Source organism: Macrosteles quadrilineatus, unplaced genomic scaffold (assembly GCF_028750875.1).
Source record: "Macrosteles quadrilineatus isolate MER2022 unplaced genomic scaffold, UCM_ALF_1.0 Scaffold_2__2_contigs__length_208266976, whole genome shotgun sequence".
In the NCBI taxonomy this organism is placed as follows: domain Eukaryota; kingdom Metazoa; phylum Arthropoda; class Insecta; order Hemiptera; family Cicadellidae; genus Macrosteles; species Macrosteles quadrilineatus.
The window spans coordinates 19,031,894-19,057,050 of NW_026542595.1; the positions used below are offsets into that span (position 1 = coordinate 19,031,894).

Below are 25,157 nucleotides of genomic sequence, written 5' to 3' on the forward strand. Positions count from 1 at the left end.
CAAGATCATCATCATGTTCTTCATTTGTAGTGGAAGACACTAGTGTCAAGTCGGGGAGGGCTTGAGTGGCTCTAGCGGACTTCATTCCCAACGTCCTGAGGAGGGTCCTGTGAGGATGAGCATTGCGGTTGAGCGTGCTGTGGTGCAATAGGGTTCTGCGGAGGAGCGTTCTGAGGAGGAGCATAGGGCAGCAGACCATCAGGTACTTCTTCGTCCATGTTGAGAACAGGGTCCTCCTCCTCTGGGTGGTGTATATTGGTATGCCTCTGGCATTGCTTAGCGGCACACCCCTTTCAGGCTTAATAAGATGAATAACAAATATCTGAAAGATTACGATTTTTAGTGTTGTAAAATGGGGTAGAATAAGTAAAATAGGCTTGTCAAGGTTGCCTCGTAAAAAAAAGTCTTTAACAAACTAATCATGATTATTTACTTTGAATGTTTCTCTTTGTAAATAATGGACAATGTCTTTAAAACTAAGTAAAAAAATATGAAAAAATCCACAAAATAAATAAGTAGACTGATTGAGCGGAGCGAGTGAAGCTTTTTGAGATCGGAGCTCATCCAGCTCATGGCGTGGGTCTAGGCCATGTTGTCGTCATCTAGGCTTCCCTTATCCTAACTTATGGTTAGCTGAGCTAAAGACTGATTGCCAGTAACGGCAACCATAATGGTACTCCCCGTGATGAAGGAAGGGGTATGCCGCTTAAGCGATGCCATGGGAATACCAATATTCACCACCCAGAGCAGGAGGACCCTGTTCTCAACATGGACGAAGAAGTACCTGATGGCCTGGTGCCCTATGCTCCTCCTCAGAACGCTCCTCCGCAGAACCCTATTGCACCACAGCAAGCTCAACCGCAATGCTCATCCTCGCAGGACCCTCCTCAGGACGTTGGGAATGAAGTCCGCTAGAGCCACTCAAGCCCTCCTCGACTTGACACTATAGTGTCTTCCACTACAAATGAAGAACATGATGATGATCTTGCAGTTAGCGATATGACTGAGGCGGGATCAGTTAGCGATTTGTCTGAGGCAACAGATGAAACAGAAGGGGCCTCCTCTTCTGATTCTGAAGAGACTCACTCTGCTGACTCCTAAGATGATGATTCTGATATGTCCGAAGATGATGATTCTGATATGTCCGAAGATGATGATTCTGATGAGTCCGAAGAGGCTCAGGACGGGTTCCAGAACAACTGGAACCACAATAACAGTAATCAATAATTTTTAAGGTGGCCCTTTTTTCAAAGTTTCCTATTTTCTAAACAAACTACCTTTTGTACCAAAACACCTTTACCTGTTTGTTACCCAAGTTTGTTACCTTTTGAAATACCAATAAATTTAAAGTTATAAAAAAACATTTTGGTCCGCCTAGCCGGATTTAAATTGAAATAGTCCTAGGGAATAACTTTTCGTAATTTGGTGTCCGTGTAAATTCTATACATTTATTATCTAATGTTGAAGTGATTCTTAATTATGAACTTTTTATGACCCACCATATTGGTTCCTTGTTGGTTGCCGGTTCGTTGACGTCATCACGCTCTCATGTTGTGTATATAGCTACTGCGTATGCGCAGCCCCGCCCTCAACTTTCAACCATCACAGCAGTCAGCTGTTCTGTTCTGTTGTTATTGTTCCACCACCGCACCGTCTGTGAATCATCTGTGTCCTGACTGCTTTGCAATTCTCTCTCTCTCTCCCCCCCCCCCCCTCTCTCCCACGGACTGCAAAGCGAGAGAAGCACTACACGTACCTGTGGGTGGCCAACGGTCGGATCCTGATGCGGAAGGACGAGGGTGACAGCGTTGTTGTTATCAACAGCCAATCTGATATTGACAATCTTCAATGAAATCAAAGGTTTTTTGCTTTTTACTCTTGCTACTACTTAATAGCTGTGTCAAAAACAAATTGTGTAGACATATCCCGAATGGTCTGTCATAATGGTGTAAATAGTATATGCATATTTTTCCTTTCACTATCATGGATAGTACAAGTTTAAGTAAAATGTTTTCATTTGAGGACATTTTTCCTACTAAGTCACAGATTAAAAAGTATTTAAGAATAGCTCATGTTAACGTAGAAAATATTTTGGTTCATAGGGAATCTTTTTTTGATATTTTTTCTAAAGACATATTTGATATAATTGTTGTATCTGAGACATTCCTAAAACCACCTGTGTCGTCGTCTTTAGTAGACCTGAATAATTATAACATAATAAGACACGACAGGCTTAACAAAGAAGGAGGTGGACTTGCTGTTTATGTAAAGAAAGGATTAAACTATAAAATCATATGTACGTCAAACAGACCTAATGTTTATGTAAAACATACAGAATATATGTTTTTAGAAATTTCCTTAGGGTGGAAACTTTTATTATGTGCTGTGTACCGCCCACCAAAAGCAGGTTATTTAGTGGAATTATTCGATAGACTTTCTAATTTGATGCCAATTTATAGCAATATTGTTGTAACTGGTGATTTCAATATTGATTTGAGTGATAACAGAACCTTTTTCGATAAAACTGTCCTTCAAGATAGTCTTAATAATTTAAACTTGTTTTTGATACCACTCCAACCGACTTATCATAGACTCACTTCTGACTCATTATTGGATCTGATAGTTGTCAATGACAGAAATAAAGTAAAACATTTTGGTCAAAACTCTGTATCCGGCTTATCGTATCATGATATCGTGTATCTTGAAATAAATTTAAAAGTAAAAGTAAAATCGAATGTAGATAGGATAGTTGTACGGGACTTTAAAAACACAAGAGTAGAAGAATTAAGAACTGAATGTGCAGGTTTAAAGTGGGATGACATATATGTTTGTAATGATATAAATGAGAAGGTAAATTTATTTAATGATAGATTAAATGTGTTATTTGATAAATATATTCCTAATATAACCATTTCTAAGAAAAGAAATCCGTGTCCATGGATAAATAATGAAATTAAAAATATGATGAAAGAAAGGGATAAACTTTATAAGCAATATATACGAACTAAGAATGTAACAGTATGGAATAATTTTAAAACTTTGAGAAATAGAATAAAGACATTAATTAGAGATGGAAAACACCAACACTTTGTTAATATTTTCCAGAATAGTAAATCTAATAAAGAAGTATGGAAGGTTCTAAAAAATCAGGGTGTAGGAAAAGCTACTAAGCAACTTCCAGATCCTGTGATTCCAATTGATAATTTGAACAGATATTTTTGTGGAATGAGTAGCAATGTGAACATGGATATGATAAATCGATATAAAAGTTTAAGGGAGCAATATAATGAGAATCAAAGTTTTAAGTTTAGTGAAATCAATATTAATGATATCTATACAACCCTTATGAATATCTCTTCAAATGCAGTAGGTAACGATGGTATACCATTAAAATTTATGAAGATAATTTTTGAAGATATTAAATATGTATTATGTTATATTTATAACTACTCTCTATGTAATAGTGTTTACCCGGAAAAATGGAAAGAAGCCCTTGTTCTTCCTCTGCCTAAAGTTACTGAGCCAACAGAATGTAAACATTATAGGTCCATAAATATATTGTGTGTCTTGGGGAAAATTCTAGATAAGATTGTATTCCAGCAAGTATGTAGGTATGTAAATGATAGCAACATATTGTTCAAATATCAGTCAGGATATCGACCATCTTACAGTACGCAAACAGCTTTGATTAGAGTTACAGATGATATCAGATTAGCTATAGACAATAAACAAATTACTTTGATGGTATTGTTGGACTTTACACGCGCTTTTGACTGTGTGCAACATCAGCTCTTACTATCTATCCTTGAATCATACAATTTTGGTTTGCAATCTGTGAATTGGTTTAGTTCTTATTTATATGATAGGAAACAAAGAATAAAAACTTTTGGGGGTTCTTTTTCAGATTGGGCAGTAAATAAAGTAGGAGTGCCCCAGGGTTCAAATCTTTCAGCATTGTTATTTTCATTGTACATCAATCGGATTAATGAACCTATACGTTTTAGTAAAGTAATGTTGTACGCTGACGATATGCAAATGTATATTCATGGTCAATTAAATGAAATCAACAGAATGATAAATTTTATGAATACTGATTTATCAATACTACATAGGTGGTGTTCAGATCATGGTTTAAATCTTAATATTGTAAAATGTAAACCAATAATAATAGGGAATTCGAGATTGATTTCAAACATTTGTTTAGCCAATATACCCAATGTACAGATTAATGGTAGAGATTTACAATATGAGCAATGTGTAGTAAACCTAGGGTTAAGGATGAATAACGTGTTATCATGGGATGACCAAGTAAATTACATATGTAAAAGAGTTTTTCAGTGTATATACCAATTGCAAAGATTGTGTTTTAATCCACAAGAAGATATTAGACGGCTATTAGTAACCGCACTAGTATTTCCCTATTTTGACTATGCTAGTTTATCTTTCTGTGACTTGAATGAAACATTGATTACAAAATTACAAAGAGCGCAAAATGCTTGCATTAGGTTTATTTTTAGGTTAAAGTGGGATGATCATGTCACACAATATTATCATAGACTGGGTTGGTTAAAGATTAAGGAGAGGATTGAATATGGTATCTTACGACTGACATATAAAGTATTTAAAAGTGGAAAACCTGAGTATATAATGGAAAAATATAATAGATTAGCAGATGTACACCAAAGACAGACTCGTTTTGGTAATGTCTTACTTCAATTTCCTATACACCGTACTGTAACATATAATAAATCGTATCATGTTACTTCTATTAGGCTTATGAATGAGTTAGACAATGACATAAGAACTAGTGATAGCTAGTATTTAGCAAGAAGTTAAAAGACAAATTGTTAATAAGATATTTAAGTTAGTTAATGATAAAACCAATGTAAATTTGTACCAAGAGTGAAACAAAGTTATGTGTGCAAGTGTGCTTTTAACAAAGGACAATTTTAAGTTTTAGTTAGAACCACAACTGATTTGTAATGTTTGTAAATATTCTGCCTGTCACAGTGGAAGAGTGGACCATAGGTCCAAACTGTGGCAGGAAAAATAAACAAATTATCAAATTATCAAATTATCTCTCTCTCTCTCTCTCTCTCCCTCAATGATGTTTGGCCTGATTGGTGAAATGTAGGGCCTCGGTCGATGGACGGCGCAGGAGTGATTGGCAATACTCCTATGAACCGGGGAACACAAAAAAACCATCACTAATGAATTGTATGTAGTTTTTCAGGTTTCAGTTTGACCTACACCAAAGAGAAGCTTTTGAAAAGATTTTTTATTTACATTAATTGCAAATCAAGATGTCGGCTGATCAATCGAGAACATTGAAGGAGGATGAGGCTAGGAGAGAAGAAGCCAGAAAGGCTGAAGAGGACAGGATAGCGGCGGAAAAGGAGTTCCTGGAAAAACACGAGAAGGAGAGGAGGTTGAGTAGCTCCAGGGGGTCCGCGTCTGCGTTGGGAGGAGGCTATCGATCGGGGACCAGCAGTATGGCGGAGTCGGAGTCCGAGGCGGAGAAGCAAAAGAAGAGGAATAGAAGCCCTGAGGAAAAGGAGAAAGAGAAAAGGAGGAAAGCCAGGAAGACTGAGGATTTGGAATCGGATGAGGAAGAAAAGGTCGAGGATGAAGACGACCCGTTAGTTTGCTTGAGCTTGGTAATGGATAAGATGAAGGGATGGTTCAAACAGCCAACCATCATGAAAATGGTGACAAAGCCTCAGACAGAGAAGTTTGGAAGGTACTTGAACCGGTTCCAGGAAGAGCTGATTAGGGCAAGAGAGGATAGAGTCCGGATTGAAACGAGGTTGGAAGAACGAAGAGAGTTTTTAAAGATCGTGAGCTCCACCGTGCGACATGAAATGGACAATCTGAAGGACAAGGTTGTTCCAGGCGCGGCTGGAGTGAGCTACTCAGCAGTGCTGAAGAAAGATACCCCAATGGTTCCAAGGGTAACTGGAATGAAAGGACCCGTAGTCCAGGCACCGAAACAAATTATAGTGCGGCATGACACCTTGGAGACTGAAGAAGTGACTAAAACCTTGAAAAAGTTAGTACGGCCTTCTGAAATCGGCTTGAAAGTAAAGAGGCTAATAAATATCAAGAATGGTGTGATTATTGAAGCAGAAAATGAGGATGGAGTGCAAAATCTCATGAAGCAAGAGACGTTGAAAGAGGCAGGGTTGAAAGTAGAGCGTCCGGAGAAGAAAAAACCTTTCATCATGATTTACGATGTTAGTGCTAAACTGACGGAAGATGAGGTCAAGGAGGAGATTTTCTCCCGAAACATGGGGGAGAGCCAAATTGTTGAGGCGGATTTCAAGCAGGAGTTTGCTGTAAGACATAGGTATAAGGATTTAAGATCGACAGGGAAAAGGTGTCATGTTGTGGTGGAATGTTCTGTACGGGTGAAGAACTGGCTTAGAAGGAAAGAGCGGATCTTCGTAGAATGGCAAAGTTGTCGGGTGAAAGACTATGTGGATGTTGCTAGGTGTTTTAAGTGTCAGAAGTTTGGACATGTGGCAAAGCACTGTAAGAGTGAAACCCCTGCTTGCTCCCACTGTGCTGGGGAGCACGACTATAAGGACTGCCCCAACAAGGGTAAGAAGGAAAAGGTTAGATGTATAAACTGCGTAAGAGATAAGAAGGAAAATAGCAAGCATGAAGCTCGGTCAAGGAAGTGTCCGGCCTATGAGAAGGCAGTCAGACGGCAAAATGAAAAAATAGATTATGGATTGTATAATTGGGCAATGGAATCTAGGGAGAGGTAAAGTTGCTACAGATGAAGCACTCAGAAGATGTATAGAAGAAAAACTAGATGTCCTTCTTGTCCAAGAGCCATACGCGGTAGGGAGAAAGGTGAAGATAGCTGGTTGCAGAGTATTTCATGACAGGAGCGGAAGAGAAGATATTTGGAGTGCAGTTATTGTGATGAATGATACCATTGGCGCCATAATGGTTGCTCAGGAAACAAGTGGAACGTGTGTTAGTGTTAGGTTAGAGCAGAATGGAAAGTCAATGCACGTGATCAGTCTTTATTGTTGGCCGTCGGAACCCATTGAAGGTCACTTGGCATGGTTAGCTGATATAATAAGGAAGAAAGGAAATAAATAAGTTGTTTGCGGAGGGGATTTAAATGCAAAATCGGGACTGTGGCTCAGTGGTTCAACGGATGAGAGAGGGTCGAAGGTGGAAGATGTTGTAATTGCTTGGGATCTGCACGTGGTGAACAAATTTAGTAGATGGACGACTTTTGAGAACACGCAGGGAGGAAAATCGAACATTGACGTGACGATTACGACGAGGGATCTTACAGGAAGAATAGAGGATTGGATGGTTCATGAAGAGAAGCTAAGTGATCATAGGCTTATAACAATGAAATTGCGAAGGGACCAAATTAATCGGAGACATGAGAATGAACAGAGACAAGGGTCATACTGCTTAAGGAATGTAAATTGGGCAAGATTTGATGAAGCCTTACAAAGAGGTATACAAGCGATGGATATTGAAATGGCTACAGCGGAAGTTCACGCGGAAAAGATTACGGAAATGACGTGCAATCTGATGGAGGAGCAGTTTCCAAAAGCGAAAGTAGGAACAAAGAAGGTGTACTGGTGGACAGAGGAGTTAAATGAATTACGTTTGGGGAATCAGGAAGCAAAAGAAGAAGATGTGGGAAAAGCTAATTGCGGAGGAAGAGGGCAACCCGTGGGGAAAGGTCTATAAGATTGCTGCAGAGAAGCTGAAAAAGGATACTGTGCTGGTTAGTCTGGAAAAAGAAGACGGCACAATGACGGAGACAGTGCAAGAGACCCTAGAGAGAATGATACAAGGATTGCTGCCAGATGATAGGGAAGAGGAGGATACAGAGGAACAATAAAGAATCAGAAGTAGGATGACTGATGAAAGCACTGGAACAGATGAGGAAGATTTCACTGAAGGAGAGCTAAATGCATGCGTTGCACTGCTGAAGGATAGGAAAGCGCCGGGAATGGATGGAATAAAGAACGAAGTAGTAAAGAGAATGTTTGGAAGGATCAAGGGGACGCTGTTGAACCTGTACAACAAGATGCTGAGAGAAGGTAGGTATCCTGATGTGTGGAAAAAAGGAATCGTCAAAGTTTTTCTAAAGAGCGAGGAAAAGGACCCAAGTAAGGTAAAATCGTACAGGCCAGTAACCCTCTTACCTGTCTTAGGAAAGTTAGGCGAAAGATTAATAGTGAAAAGGATGAAAGAATGGATGGATAGGGAAAATAGGGCAAATCCACTGCAATATGGATTCACGGAAAGCGTTGGAACTGTAGACGCACTTCTGGATATGAGAAGAGAAGTAGAAGAGACAGATGAAAAGTACGTAGTAGGCTTGTTCCTGGATATTTCTGGAGCCTTCGACTCCGCCTGGTGGCCAGAGATTCTGAGAGTTTTGAGGAGATGGAGATGTCCGAACAACATCTACCGATTGGTAAGGGACTACTTCCGAGGCAGAACCGTGACACTAAGAGCTGGCAACGTAGAGGTGAACAACAACATCACTAAAGGATGCCCCCAAGGGTCTGTGGTGGGCCCTCTGTTGTGGAACATCCTGTTCGATGGGTTTTTGCGGCTGCCTTTCGAGGAAGGTATCTCCGCGAGAGCCTATGCGGATGACGGACTGCTTTTGGTGAAGTCGAACACAAGCCCTGATCTCATGAGGAAGGCATCAAGAGCCTTGGAACTGGTCACTAGGTGGGGGGAAGACAGGAAGATGACTTTTTCGAGGGAAAAGACAGTGATGGTGCTCCTAAAAGGAAGGTTGGTTGAAAGATTCATCCGTGTCGACATGGGAGACGTGACAATTCGGTGTTCAAATGAGACAAAGTACTTAGGAGTCGCAGTAAGAAGTGGATTGAAATTTGCAGGACATTATGAGCAAGAAATCGACAAGACTATGAAGGCATTCGGAAAGTTAAAAGGACTGGCCAAGGCAAACAACGGCATGAGATGCGAGAACTTGAGAAGATTGTACATCGGTGCGCTTGAACCATTGATGCTGTACGGCTGTGAGATGTGGGACCAACGAATGAGGGGACGAGGTGAGAAGTCTAAGTTGATGAGTCTGCAGAGAAAACTGTTGTTGGGTGTGATCAAGGGCTACAGCACGATATCCCACGAAGCTGTCCGAGTGATTGCCGGGGTCATCCCGCTTGACTTGATGGTTGAAGAAAGGATTAAGAGAAGAAGGGACAAAGAAGAAGGTATCGACATCAAGGATAGCATGAGGATCCGAAGAGAAGAAACACTTGTTGACTGGCAGAGACGGTGGGAGTCTAGCACAAAAGGAAGGGAAACCTTTGCGTTCGTTCCGGATGTGAGGTTCAGAAAGACAGTCCATTGGGAAACCGATCACTACACGACACAGTTCGTCAGCGGACACGGCAACTTCAAGGCAAAGCTGAAAAGTTTCAACCTCGTCGATGACGATCATTGCACTCATTGCGTAGAGCTGGAGACATCGCAGCACGTACTGATGGAGTGCCCATTCTATGAAGAAGAAAGAAGCGACATGAGGGAATTCCTCCAACAAAAGACATGGGATTGGGTGAAGATCAACTTCTTGAGAACCAAAGAATCTGCGCTGGAGTTTGCCAGAATGTGCCGAAGGATAGGGAAGAAAAAGCATGAATTTGAAAATGCAGGAAGACAGGCTGGAATTTGAAAAGAAAAATGTTAGGAAAGAAAGATAAAATTAAGAAGATTGGAAAGAAAGAAAAAAAAATCCGATGACCCTAGTACAGAGGGTACTAGGTGAGGGGAGAGGTGTTGGTTAGGCACAGAATGTGCCTGGAAGGACATGGATTGAAGCTGACAGCAGGAAGAGGAATCCGAAGATATTTCAGAAAAGCGGCCTGGTGAATAAGTCTCTGACTTAAACCAGGGGTGGTGGAGGGACCGCTGGGCTTCGGCCAAACACCTCTCCCTCAATGATGAAGTTAAAGATAGTATTAGTGACAATATTTTCGCAAAAAGACTCAAAGCTAAACTCTTAGAAAGATATAATTTTTAAGATGTTCAATATAAATATGTTTATAATATGAATTGTGACAATTTGTTTTCCTTTTTTTGTATATAGTATACTAAACATTGTTGGTTTTCTTTTTCTTTCACTGTAAAATTGTATAAAATTTTGTTGTTGTAGTATAGCTACAATATTTCATTAAACAACTTGTGAATTGATATAAAAATCGGCATTGTATTAAATATGTTATTGAATGTAACCACAACAATGTATTGTAATGTGTTTTTTGTGCCTGTTGTGATGGAAGATTGGACCATCGTGGTCTAAATCACAGCAGGTGAAATAAAGAAATGTCAAATGTCAAATGTCTCTCTCTCTCTCTCTATCTATCTATTTTGCAGTTACGGAATAATAAATCAACAGCTGTCGTTTGGTTACATAAGTAATAAAATAAAGTTTTTCACTGTCATGTCTATAACCTATGTTGTCAGGTATTAATGTGTACTGAATTTGATTATAGATTTTAATCGTCATTTGCACTTGTTGGTTGTGTCTTTAAATATTCATACACAAGTTATGAAATATATTTTATGATTAGCTGTACCGTTTCGTAACGGTGGCCGGTATTCGTTATTGTTCTATATGGCAATGTAATAACTTCTTGTAAATAGCTATACCTTTTAAATTAATTATTCTTTGCCCATTTGTGTGACTAATTTATGTAATTTATAAACACTGTTAATTCTATCCGTCTTTACGACAATTCTCTAAGTGCTTTGTGTAGCTATTATATGTATAGCATTTAGTGTTATTAATGCATTTATTATTCTACAGTAATATATTGCAATTCGTTGGTCATTGAACCTCACTATACTCTTGTTGTATCCTTGTGAATATTATACTGCTCCGTGGCTGTTCCAATCATAACAACCATTAGATATCTCATGTCCTGCCTTTTGGCATATCTTGTATTGTAATAATTTAACAATACAACTAGCTTTGAGTTATTCATTTAAGAGTCACTTTTGAATGTCTTGTCTTTCTCAAAAGTATACAAATGTTTAATTGTACAATTGTATAAGTGTTCATGTCCAACAATTAATACATCTACTGCTCACATAACATATTCACTATGCCTCCTAAGGCATCTGATTTTAAGTCTGCAATCAACACCCGTTTTACGGCGCTGATTAAATCACGTTTTGAAAAACTTAAGACTGCAGTGGATGAATTATCAACTCAAATCGACCCTCTAACACCATTACAACTTAACAAATTATCCGCTTACGCGTTGGAAATAAAAAATAAACGCATTGAATTTGAAAATAACCTTCAACGAGCCTTCGTTCTGGAAGATGAAGGGATCGATGATAAGACTCTTTCCAATGATAAAGATGCTATTGAAGACATGTTCTCTCACATTCAAGCTACGATTGAAACTCTGGTCCCCTCAGAACCACCAAAAACCCCTTCCGGGTTCAGTGAATCGTTTTCTGTTTCAGAAACTCATCCAAGCTCACAAGTACGATTACCTAAACTGGACTTACAAAAATTCTCTGGCGATCCGTTAACGTGGACAAGTTTTATCAATAATGTAATCTTCATATCGTAAATAAATCCAAGGTGCATTTTTCATTTCCAAGTCGATTTATTGGCTTTACGAAGAAAGTATTCTTTGACCAAACTATGAGTTTAACCAAACAATCCCGAATCTGAGGAATTAAGTAGCCAAAAATTATAAGATTTCAGAATTCATCAAAGCTAAACAGCTTAGTATAATATTTGTCTTTCAAAGTATAAGATAATGACCCATTTTACCAAAAAACTGGCATAACTTCCAATAGTGCTTTGTTTTATTTTTTATATGCATACCTTTTAATAGTAATGTTTTATTTGTTCAATAACATTTATACGTACATTTCATGTTAATCATGACACAGCAGGTAACTGCTCTTCCTACAGTTTTGTAATATGTAGGCAAAATTCTAAGTAAAATGTAAGTATTGGTTCTTTTAGTCGAGAGATATCCTTTAGTGGTAATTACCCAGACAACGAGGAGAGTGTCAAGTGTCAGAGTTTTAACTGATTCTCTATATTTCTTCAACATTCCACTTTCCCTATTTACAGTGTTGTAAAGTGACTTTTCCTCAGTATGAAGTTTAATATGGAAAATAACTTTGTTGAAATAACTAATATGTAGGAGTTATTCAAGAATTTACAGATCATACTGTATGTAAAGGCCCACGATTATGCACTTTGTAGTAGGATCCTGACGTGAAATCAAAATATATCATGCTATCAAAATGATAATAAACAATAAATCTAGTTTCCCCAGGATATTAGGATGATTACCGGTCTATGGTTTTTTTTTTAGGGAGAGGAGGGAAAATGCTTTTACGAACACAGGTAGCCAGCCTGTAGTGTGAGACTCCTGAAATTATCAGACTACTCACTAAAAAACCCCCTCTACTCTGTTGGACACAGACCTGGAATTGTTTGTCACATTACTTCAAGTCAGGCCAACATGTGACCTAAGCCCTCAGAGCTCGCACCGTTTCTGGCATTTTGATTCTTTATGACCTACACCGCATCCCGGTCGAGGTCGAACTTCTTGGCGCGGAGAATACCCTGGATGTAATGTGACACACAGGTCCAATAGTCCTCACCCTCCGTCATCATCGGTATGACCGTGTCCACCGACAGCAGTCCTACTAACTGTTGAGCCTCCAGGCGGGGCCTTTCCCAGCGCAGCAGTGGAAAAATGTATGTTCCACGTCATCGAGAATGCCTGGGCAGTATATGCAATCGGGTGACACGGCTTTGTCCATCCTAAACAGGTACGACCGGAAAAAGCCGTGTCCCGTCAGAAATTGGGTGAGGTAGAAGTCCACCTCTCCGTATGGCCGATTAACCCACGGTTGGACTTGCTGTATCAGTCGCCTGGTCCAGCGTCCCCGTGTCTCCTGTTCCCAGCCCTCCTGCCACATATGGTAGATGCGGGTGCGTTCCTCTATTCGTGCCTCGTCCTCCCCACGGCGCCGGTAAATTGCCTTTCTCTCTGCCGCCAAAAGTTTGACGGGGATGACTCCAGCAACCACCAGGACGGCGGGCTCGGACACTGTTCGGTAGGCAGATGCTACCCTCAGTGCTGCCTGACGTTGCACTCGGGCGAGCCGCATCCTGTATGCCTCCTTATTTAGTGCGTCTGCCCACACCTCCGCACCGTACAAGAGTACGGACTGGACCGAAGACATTAACAGCCTTCTACGACTGGACCGAGGCCCTCCGACATTGGCCATCAACCGGCTAAGAGAAGAAACAACCCTAGCGGCCTTGTCCGCTGTACGGAAAATCTGGTCCCGCCAGCTAAGCTTGCTGTCTACCATGACCCCAAGATACTTGGCAGAACGAACGGGTTGAACCTCGACGGCTCCCACCCTCAACGGCACGATGGTGTCAATCCGTTTTTTTGTCAAAATCACGATCTCGGTTTTGCTCAAAGCAAGCGAGAGACCGTGGTCTGCCATCCATGCGTTTATGGTACGCATAACTCGGTTAAGCTTTAGCTGAGCCAGCTCAACGCTGCGTGCAGCTATCAAAGCTGCAACGTCGTCTGCGTACCCAACCAAAACAGTTTCCTCAGGCATTTCAGACCTCAGAAGGCTGTCATAAGCGACGTTCCAGAGGTCTGGGCCGAGTATAGAACCTTGGGCAGCACCAGAAGTGATACCCATCATCCGCGGGCCTTCGGCAGTCTCATACGTGAGGAGGCGAAACCGGAGATAATCCTCTATGATGCGCATGAGGTATGCCGGCACGTGGAAGGTGTTCTCCAGAGCGTCCAGCATATCGCACCACCTCGCCGAATTAAATGCATTTCGCACATCGAGCGTTACGAACAGCACGACCCTGCGAGAGTAGTGGTTAAAATCCTCAGCTCTCATCACGGCTTGCTTCACCTCCTCAATCGCATCAATCGTTGATCGCCCCATCCTAAATCCATACTGACGAGGGGAGAGGTCCCCCGCAGCAACAACGGCTGAATTCAGCCGGGAACGGATCAATTTCTCGAGGACTTTGCCAGCCGTATCCAACATACACAGAGGTCTGTAAGAGGATGGCAGATCTGGGTCTCCCTTGCCCTTCCCAACAAGCACAAGCCTAGCTGTCTTCCAGCACAAGGGGAAAACCCCTTCGACCAGGCAGGCGTTGTACATGCTCAAAAGGATCAAGGGGTTGGTAGTCAAAACCTTCTTGAGGACTTCACCGGGTACCCCATCAGGACCAGGAGCCTTGTTGTTCTTCAGGGATATGACGGCCGCCACCAGCTCTTCAGGGCTGAAAAGTGGGACGTCGTCCACCCTTCCGAAATCCCGCAGTGGTCGCAACGCGTGAGCCGGGAAAAGGGACTCGACTATCCTCTCCATAGTGACCCTGTCCATGACGGAAGGTGGAGAGCGGGTTCCAAGTTTCTTGGTTACAAGTTTGTAACCCAGGCCCCACGGGTTGGAATCAACATCGTCCCTTAATTTATCCCAGCAACTGCGTTTACTCCGATTGATGGCTCGACAAAGATACCTCCTAGCCACCCTATAAGCATCCGACTTACGCCGTCTGTCTAGGGGTTCTCTAGCCCTGGTAGCAAGTCTTCTGGCTCTCAATGCTGCTCGTCGCAATTCCGCAATCTCGGCAGTCCACCAGTACACAGGACGCTTATTGCACCGGTATCTCCTGCGAGGCATAGATTCATCGCAGGCCGAGACAATCAGTTCCATCGTGGATGCAACTAACGCCTCTGCGTGAGGCACGCCAGTTGCGGGATGAATATCCGGCGTTCTTCGTAGGATGGCTCCATTGAATTTTGCCACGTCCAGTTTTTTAATGTTCCATCGAACGGGCACTTGACGAAACGCTGCCACTTGTCTCTGATGACCATCCAGGACGTCAAAAATTATGTACTGGTGGTCACTGCCCGTGTAATCCTCCAGGACTCTCCAGGATCTGATCCTTGGCAAAAGGGACTCAGATGCAAGGGTAATGTCTGGGATCGTCCCCCGTATCCCAGGGCGGCGGAAAGTTGGCGTGTTGCCCTCATTCAGGACAACGAGTCCGGCTCTGGCAGCAAAGTCCAGAATATACTTGCCCCGGGAGTTGGTGAGGGTCATTCCCCACTCGACAGCCCTAGCATTAAAGTCCCCACCCACGACGACGTGTCCGGTGGTATCGCGCACGCTCTCTTCTAGGCGGTCTATCTTCTCACGAAAGTCACGGATGGCCTCGTTGGGAGTAAGATAGACACTGAAGTAAGTGACATCCCTGCACCGAACCCAAACGAAACCTCGGCCATTCGTGTGACCCCGCACTTGTACTTTAGCTGCATTACGAGCCCAGAATGCAGCAGTACCAAGACTATCAGGGAACCATAAAGATGGGTCCCTATCTCGATACTGGTACTGTTCGCTGATTAAGAGAGCGTCGACATCGTGTTCGAGGGCAAACTGACAAAGAAGTGCGTCAGCCGTCCTGGATCGCTCCAGATTGCACTGAAGGATTCTTATCTTCGTGGGAGAGATTTCGCTTGCTGCAGAGAAACAGGACTCGACTTTGCAGTCCTTACGGATGTGACCAACCTCCCCGCACCGAAGGCAGTTCTTGCTTCGGTCGGGTCCCTTGCAGTTTCGGGAGGAATGGCCGAAACAGAGGCATTTAAAACACCTCTTCACTTCCACTCTCCGTCTGAGCCTGCAGTTGACCCAGCCGACTTTCAGATGCTGGAGTGCCAGCACCCTAGTGGCAAGCGCGTCTGCCATTTCAGCGATTGCCATCCGCTGCTGACTCCTATTGGGTTTTGTGAGCCAAACCCTTAGGATGGCCGTTTGCCCGGCAAGCTCGGGTACAGCTTTCTTCAGGGCCTCAACAACGTCACTCTCCGTCGACACACAATCAATGTCTCGAACCTCAATTGATGTCTTGGGCTCAAGAGCACGGACGGTGCCCTGGCCTTCAACAGCTGCCTTCAGTTCGGCAGTAAAAGCAGCCTTGTCTTTCGACTTACCCAGTTCAAGGAGAACGTCCCCTTCACGGGTTTGTCTAATCGACCGTACAACCGTATCGGTTTGCTCCGGTTTAGCTTTGGCCTTTATTACGCCCAAGACCTCGGCAAAAGATCTCCCCCCTGAGGGTTTGACAAGGATTGCCTCCGTCCTGGGCTTTTTGGGCCGCGACCTTTTCGGAGCAGGGACCGAGCCGGGCCCAGTTTGGGCCACGCCGGTTGGCTGTGCCTTCACTGCCTCATTCTTCATGGAGGCGACCTCCGCCCGCCTCAATTGCCTCTTCTGCTTTTTGGAAAGGCGTTTTTCCCACACAGCCTCAGGTGTCTCCACCACTGACCCCTTTCGGGAACTTCCCTGAAGGGGGGTCGTGGGTTGCTGTGTCCTGTCGGCGCCTCGCTGGAGCTGCAGCTACGTCCGAAAAGGATCTGGACACAGCAGACGAGAGGTCCGTCTGAGTCGCCTTGGCCTTAACCGTGGTCTTTTTGGTCTGGACGCCTTCTTCTCTTTTTGGAGGACTCTCCGATGTGGAAGGCCTCCGACGTTTCTTAGAAGGCAGCGCTCTTTCATCGGGCAGGGACACCACCTTTTCGGCAATCTTTTCCATGGTCGCCTTGCTTACCAGACGGCAGGCAAAGACAAAGCCAAGGTCATCCTCTAGTTTGGCCATTCCATTTTTGACCACTTGATTTACGGCTCTCTGGGTCCGGAAGGTGTCCAGCATAGCCTTAATGGTATTTTCCATGTCACGGAGCCGGGTTTCAATGTTACTATCTGCGTCAAGATATTCCTGACGCAGAAGCACAATCTCAGAGCTTTCCGACCGCGACGTCGCTGTGAGGGTTTCCTTCGGCATCCCTACAGCATCTACATCGCTAACATTTTCTGTACCGTTCCCAGCTCCACTTCCCGAAGGAGATCCTAACGGGGGAATCGTAGAGCACTTGAAAGGTGCAGGTGGCGGAGATGTCCTCACGTTTTTCGGTGGTGGCGACCTCTTAAGTTTGGAGCTTCGGACAAAAGGGCTCTGCTCCACTTCAAACGAATTTACTTGCTCATTTGAGCTCCTCTTCAATGATGTGTTTGGGGTATTTTTATCAAAACTCATCGTGTTTTCTCCAGCGCATCGTGCGGCAAGGAGCGGCCCGGAATCAGTCAGCAACGGGTATACCCTCGGGGACAAAAACCCCTACCCCGGTTCCCCGGGGCCCGACCTCCGTTTGCCCAGCACCGGATACCTGACGTGCCGGGGGTCGCCCGTCGCAATGCAGAGCCCGACCTCTGCATCCATGCCGCACTCCCTGACCAAGAACCGAAGTGGCTGGTTTCTCACGACCCACTGAGAATACCCATCGGCAGTGCAGAGCACACATCAACCCCTGCAACACAACAGGGGCACTCCCAGGGACTCCCAGTGAGTTCGTCGGTCACCCTTTTAGTCGCCTCTTACGACAAGCCCGAGAAGGCTGCGGTCCTATTCTAACCCGGTACCGCACGGGGGTACCGGTCTATGGTCCGTGTGAGTCATTTTATGGTTTATATTTTCACGACCACTGAGATTAAAATATAGAACTCTTGAGAGCTATAAAATTGAAAACATTTCATGTGAACACTTCACATAAAAAGTGTGGGATGTATTTTATTCGGAGCATGATATTGGGATTAGCTAAACGTCAACACAGTTCTTACTTCGCAAAGGAGTGTGATAAAATATTTGAGCTAATTGCGTACGCCTATTAAGAAAATCAAATAAACTCTATATGATTCTTCATTAGGCCTACTAGTAGCTTTGACTATTAATACAACTAGTAGCTACCAAAAATTACATTTTACACTGTACACTTAAGTTTCATGTGTGATTTTCTCCGTAAGGATAACATAGGATGGTATGTTTAAAGCCCACTAGGGCAGAGCTCCTAAGAGAATTGACCTGTCTCGTTTTTGATGACTCATCTACAGAGATAATATTTTTTAAACACCTTTACCAACATTTCTACTCTTCATCTGGGGGTTCTCTTCATTTGGGCAGAAACAAAACCCATTTCCAATTAAATATACAGAGTAATATCATGTGAGCTGGTTACTTTTTGTAATCCTGATAAAAGCACATTCATATCTCAAAGTCGATTTAACAATAAAGTTTTTGACTAGTAAAAGCCAGACTACTGAGGCGCACTACCGTTGTTGAAATTATACAATATTTGCATTAGCATAGCATTATTTTCAACTGTATCAAGGATTATCAAACTAATGAATAATACAGACATAGCTGGTTTATTAAAATCATGTTGGGTATTTAACAATAATGAAATATAAATTTAAAGTTGTTTCATCATGAAATGTATAATTAAATCCGGCAATCTCACGATTTCGGGGAATTTGAAGGCAACCATCAGTTTGATGTTGTTATGATCGCAGCCCGAGGGGAGTTTAATGTAATAACCAGTGTTACCAACCCTGCGTAATCGATCAATCTGTGCCGATCTAACCAGTGGACCTTTTCAATAAATACTATCCCCAGTTAAAAATAATAAATGTTGTAAACATTTAGTCGACAATGTACAATTTTACATTCATTTATATTCGTAAATGTTTATTTACTGAAAATGCAGTAAAACTAAAGCAATGTATATGTACATGTCACAAAGGAAGAAAATTATCCACCAGTGACTAAAAGGACTATGTACATTGTATGCCGTTTTTGGCCTTGGAAACAGACACTAGTTCATGTTCGAAGCCGATCGCAGTAATTTGAGAATATAATCAACAAAATGTCTCATTTATTCTAATGAATCGTTTCGCCTTACACATGTTTGTTGTTGCGTTTTTAGAGACAATCTTCACTCAGTAAAACCAATTTTAAATAATTATGTGATTCCTTTAAATTCCAAATTTATTTAAGTGCTTTTAAAACAAGTTTATGCTAAATCGTTCTTCTACTTCCCTTTGATTCATGATACCAATAAAAATGGAATAAAGCATTTAAAATTTCCTGGACATTTCAATTATTGAGGTCGATGCCACCACACCTTGCATGATTATATGATAAGTTGAAGGGATCAGCAACTCGAATGGTATCAGTTGAGAATAAAACCATTACAGACGGCGGCGCTGTAGATTTGTACATCCACTCTTCGTTGATGAAAGGTTTTTATTATGTCCTTTGCATATTGTGATTTATGATATATTGTAAAAATCTATCTCATAGTTAAATTTTATACGGTGAAACAAATAATCTTGTATGCCTATTCAGTATAATAAAAAAAATACTATCTGTAAATTTAGAAATACAATATAAAATATGCAACTAATTTTGGCATTCTACCTACATTATGTCACACAAAAACTACAAAAACAATAATTAAACGTAGCTTTTGGACTTCTACACATAACAGCATTAATTATTGCTAAGCAAATTCAACTAAATAAATGTAAACTGCTTTAGTATGAAAATTATTTACTCGTATCGAATAATTGTGTACAAATTCAACTTTATTGAGCGGAGCGAGCGAAGCGAGCGAAGCTCTTATACTACACTCCTGCTTTTTTATTACAAATACTCCTCTTGAACGGCTGAAGCGATCTTCACGAAATTTAACACAGTCATAGTACCCAACCATGGGAAGGTATAAATCTGAAATGGTACAAATCGGACCATAGGAATATTCCCTACATGAATGCAAACTTTTAGAAATTTAACATGGGCCTTATGGGTTAATTGGTTGCCATGACATTATTTGCGAGTAAACAATAAAAAGTAAACAAGAGCCTCGACATATGTTAGTCAACAAATCTACCACATTATAAATACAGTACAAAAGAAAAAATCTGATGAATACTAAAGAGCATATTAGTTAATTGCATGTAATACGAAGTGATTAACAATCAGTCATATATTGAGTGATTAAAATCATGACGTTTATATTTAATTGTATAATCGTTCTGTTCTTTTTAACAACAATGAATAGTCAACTAATTAGGCCTAGGCCTATGTAGCGTGGAGAAGGAGAAGTTAAAACGAGGGCATTAAAAAACACTATAACATAATTATACCGACAAAAATCACACTGCCCTTGATTTGCAAGTAAATTTGTAAAAAAATGTACCTGTAGCTAAAAATACAAAATAATTTTACGAAATGAAATCACAACCACTTGGTTTACAGATAAGGTTTACAACTAAATGGTGTAACTTAGACAATAAAATCCCAAAGGATTAACACTAATATTGCTGTGTGCACTTCGAAAAGAATTAATCATTAATTAAATTAGGACTATATGCTCCTCTGTCAAATTCATGAGAAGATGTAACAACGTCGTTTTAAACCAAATATGCCTACTGGTAGGCCTATTGTCTACCACCTCGCTTTACTCTGCGATACTAACTTACAAAATAGTTTTAAACATTGCCATGTAGTAGTCTAAAGTTAGGTTGGAAAAAATATATAGGTTCCAGCTACTAGGAATAATAAGGTTTCAAGTTAAGCAAACTGCTTATTTTGATGTCATTATAAATGTTATGTAACGTACCGGTAAACCAATTCCTAAAGTTTTCACTTATTCTTTGTAGTCTACATTATAGTCGTATTGATAAATTGTATTGCACCAAAGGGAAATTTTGAAAGTGGTTGACAATATATTTCTTACTTTTAACTGCTGAAATAAAACTAGACCTAATTATATTATCGATTAGCCTATCTCAATTATTCGCTGTTAGGAAATTATTACAAACAAAAAGTTAATGTATTTATATAAAAAATGCATTCTTATCACAAAATTAAATTATAAATGTCTCAGATAAAAAAACTGATTAGTGAAGTTAAGAGAAAATCATATTTTAACAAAATCAGAAGCAAAACTTTAAGGCCGCCGAGGAGATTCGAACCTGGGATCTCAAATAATGCACGTTATTGCCTTTTAATAATTCAGGTATCGCATAGGTTTACCATGATTCATTTGCAGGATATAGAAATTATTGAGCAGAGCGTAGCGAAGCTCTTATCATTGACTTTATAACTTCTCTTATACTACACTCCTACTTTTGATTAATAGCATTGAGCATAATTTACTACAAAATGAATAACCATAAGGGTTGCCAGAATTAGGCTAATGCACCATATTGCGTTTGGATACTGTAAATAACTTTTACAGTATTTTATGTTAGCAAGACGTGCCATTAATGTAGACTTTGAATATGTACTGCAATTCCTATTTGCAGTGTACAAATAGGAATTCCATTAAGGTGAACCAAATATAACACTCATAGTTTCGATACTGCAATTACACAATTCGTTGACATGAACCCGACGCATAATTGACTTTAAATACTGCACATAGACATCCCATATAAGTGAAGCAGAAGTAGGCCTAAGCCTACTATTGACTTCGGATACTGCAATTCGGCATTTTATTTAAGTGAACGAAATAAATGGACCATGATTTAGGATACTGCAAGTAGACTATTCATTTACATGTACCATTGAGTTTGGATACTACAAGTAAACAATCCGTCTACGTGAACCGGACGTACAATTGACTTTAGAATCCTTAAATTGGCATTACATTTATGCGAACCAAATGTATCATTGGCATTGGTTACTGAAAGTAGACATTTAACTTATGAGAACCAGATGAAACATAGAATATGGTTCCTGCAAGTAGACAATTCATTCACTTAATCCTGACTTATGATTGACTTTGGATACCTACTGCAATTAGGCATTCTATTTAAAATGCGAACCAAATATATCATTGACATTGAATTAATATGCTGGCTCCGCTCAATATTGCAAGCAGAAAACTGCATTGTACACCTAGTTTATTAGATTTTGATTTTAGCTTGGTTATAATGTTCGTTTGATATAGCAAGTAACATACAGAATATATTGACAATTCGAAACAAACCAAATATTATCAAAATATCACTTTTTTCATAATAATGATACATATATAAAATCTATTTACACCGATCAACACTTATTATTTACATTATTATTTTTAAAGAATTTTAAAAAAGTAATTCGATGCAGTAAGTAGGAGGAGTAGACTGTCCACTCCTTTAATCTATGTAAGATTGTAAAATGTTTTTCTGTCATTAAAATTATCTCACTTTATAACCAAATTAAATTGTTTCGAAATCCAATATATTCTAAAACCCATGTTTAGATCAAGTCTATGTATGTAATACAAACGCTTACCAACCGAGGTCAGGTAGGTCTAAAATGTTAGAGGTTTACTTTATTACCAGGTTTGCTAGGAAACTGTTTTGTTCGCATGACGCCTTGTTGTGTGTAAAATGTAAAATGCGTAAAATGTGTTTAGCAGTATTAGAGGGTCAACTGTATGTAGTGTGTGTTGTTCAGGTAAATAATCACAACTGTCTGCTACCCAACATTCAACAGACCATATCTGGCACTGTAAAGCCTTTGTTGTGCGTGGGAGCCAACAGACAAACATAACACCTTGATAAAATAAAGTAGTTGAAACCCAGATGGCAACTATATACTCTTGTCAATAATAATCGTGCTTTGTTAATATATGTAATTATGAGCTTTGTTAGTATATTATGACTCCTTGTTGGTGCTATTGTTGATAATTTGATTTGATAATGTCCATTCTATTAGTAACTAGTAGTTAAGTTCTTCAATCTCTAATAAATAAAATAAGAATACTTTTATCGAACTGCGATTACTACATACAGTCTTAACATGATACAATAAACACCTATACAATATTTGGTTCAAAAACACCACTGCAACTATATGAATAAACGCCAGGCACATAGGCTATGTTATGGTATGGCAAAATGCGTATTTATTTATTTAACACTAAGAAAAATTCTGTTTAAGGTTCAAAAATAGTTGGTTTTAAGTGTTTATACTCATAAAGTATAATCAACATTATTCAATGTAATGTAATTATGAGGTAAGATATTAGTTTGGATTCTAAATGAAGTGTGAAATAGAGAAAACAAAAAATGATTAACCATATAAACCAACTCTAACCGTGTTTAACACCGCCTACACTCCAACTACTTGGGTCCGAGAGTTCTGTTGTTGCGTGGGCTTTTTGTTAATATATCTAATGATGTTTAAGACAAATTACAAAATTGGGAGGATTAAAAACATACCAGAAATAATATTTTAGTTTTATTAAAGTAATTTTAAAATTAGTTAACCTGCTTGGATCAACTAACCGGAATATAAGTGAAAACATATGTTTAGAGGAGGTAAAAACGCGTTTACTATGATTGTAAACTTAAATAAACGGTATTAGCATTCTGACACATACTTTCTCCCATAAGTTTGTCAACAACCTTTATCATGTGTAAGCGGTGAGAGTAAATATACGGAAATGAGATTTGTACAATTTTGTTCAGAATTTATTAACATACTAATTTTTTATCAAAATTGTTTGGTATATTTTTGGGAAAATCAGATTTTCCGTTATTTTATGGGGTTTTTATGGGGGGAAACCATAATTTACAATAACTTTTGAACCGTAATTTTTACAGGAATGGGATTTGTACGATTTTGTTTAGAATATAAAGGACTATAAAATACTAAATTTTTATCAAAATCGTTCGGGCTATTTTTGGGAAAATCCTATTTTTCCGTTATTTTATGGGGTTTTATGGGAAAATCCCCATTAAAAATCAAAATGTATAAAAATAAAAAAAACAATCAAAACTGTAAGGACCATAACATACTATGTTAAATCAAAACCGGATGTTTTATAAAATCCTTTTTTTTGTTATTTTATGGGGTTTTATGGGAAAATAACATAATTGACAATAACTTTTGAACCGTAGTTTTTACAGAAATGGGATTTGTACCATTTTGTTCAGAATTTAAAGGGCTACAACATACTAAATTTTTGTCAAAACAGTTCGGGCCATTTTTGAGAAAATCCGATTTTTCCGGTTTTTATGGGTTTTTATGGGAAAATCCCCATTTAAAATCAAAATTTCAAAAAAATGAAAAAAGCCTGGAGATACCATGGATTAGAACCTACATACCAAATTTCATCGAAATCGGACCACAGGTGTAGTCCTTAGCTCTGTACACATCCAAACACACAGACAGACACACACACAGACATCACTTCGAAAACCACTTTTTTGGGTCCAGGGGGACCCAAAACGAACATATCACCTCAAAACTCAAACTCGAAAATTTTGAAGAAAACAATACTTTCTCCATATGGTATAGGGGGAGAAAGTAAAAGGGTGTTTTGCGTTTCTTTGGTATTTTTAACACATACCCATTATGAAATATTATGATTATTTCTAAAATAACTGTAGCTTCAAATAATAGCCTACATTCAAATTCTTTTCCAAAAGTGAATTAAAATTGTTCTTTATTCAAATTAATTGCTTTAGTCAAGAATTAACTCTGTTTTATATTCTCAGCAAACCTACGTAATCTGCCTTGAGGGGCTCGTTAGGTTAATACAAACGTTACAGAAGCAAGATAAGACCACGAAAATAACGATTTTGCTTCAAATCGTTCTTAAACAAAAATAGCTTTCTTCTTTTTGTAAAACAGCTTTGAAAACATGTACCATGTAAGAATCGTTCTGTTCTATCACTTCTATTAACTAAATGATATAGTTTTTTTTATTTTTTATTAATAGTAGTTTATAAATTCTAACTTGCCGAAGATAGAGCGAAATTACCCATTGAACTAGTTACGTGTGTTTAGCAGCATGAAGGCCTGTCAGAAACTTAGGTATTTCTGAGGCAAAGCAAGTATGGCATCAAAAAGTAATATGCAATAATTCCTTATCTAGTAAACCCAAAGAAAACAATTAAAACGCCCAAGAAATATCCAGACAGAACGGCCCTTCAAATTTTAATGGCCACAAATATTATAATTTTCCCTACCAGTATACATAAATCGTAGGGGTATACATCGCTATTTTAAGCTACACAACTTAATTCACTATTCATATCTTAATTTAAAAAAAATCTATCACGAGCTCATTAGTAGCTGCAACGCACTCGGTGGTAAATTGCACATTTTCGCGAAACTATTAATGAACGCAATCTGTTGTAGGCGATTTAGATTTAGGCTTCTGAGTGTATTACTCTCCTGATATTCGATGAGAGCTGGT

At 39.8% G+C, this 25,157-nt stretch overlaps 1 protein-coding gene across 1 annotated transcript; it reads left to right on the forward strand.

Annotated features, from left to right (window-relative positions):
* Positions 1 to 5,303: 5,303 nt before the first annotated feature.
* On the forward strand, positions 5,304 to 6,770 carry LOC128983976 (golgin subfamily A member 6-like protein 22). The gene has a single exon (XM_054403257.1). It carries the CDS (start codon positions 5,304 to 5,306, stop codon positions 6,768 to 6,770), a length of 1,467 nt encoding a protein of 488 aa, XP_054259232.1.
* The last annotated feature ends 18,387 nt before the right edge of the window (positions 6,771 to 25,157 follow it).

Excerpts from the sequence above, each read along its gene's own strand:
- LOC128983976 (XM_054403257.1), top strand. The coding sequence starts at position 5,304 with ATGTCGGCTGATCAATCGAGAACATTGAAGGAGGATGAGGCTAGGAGA.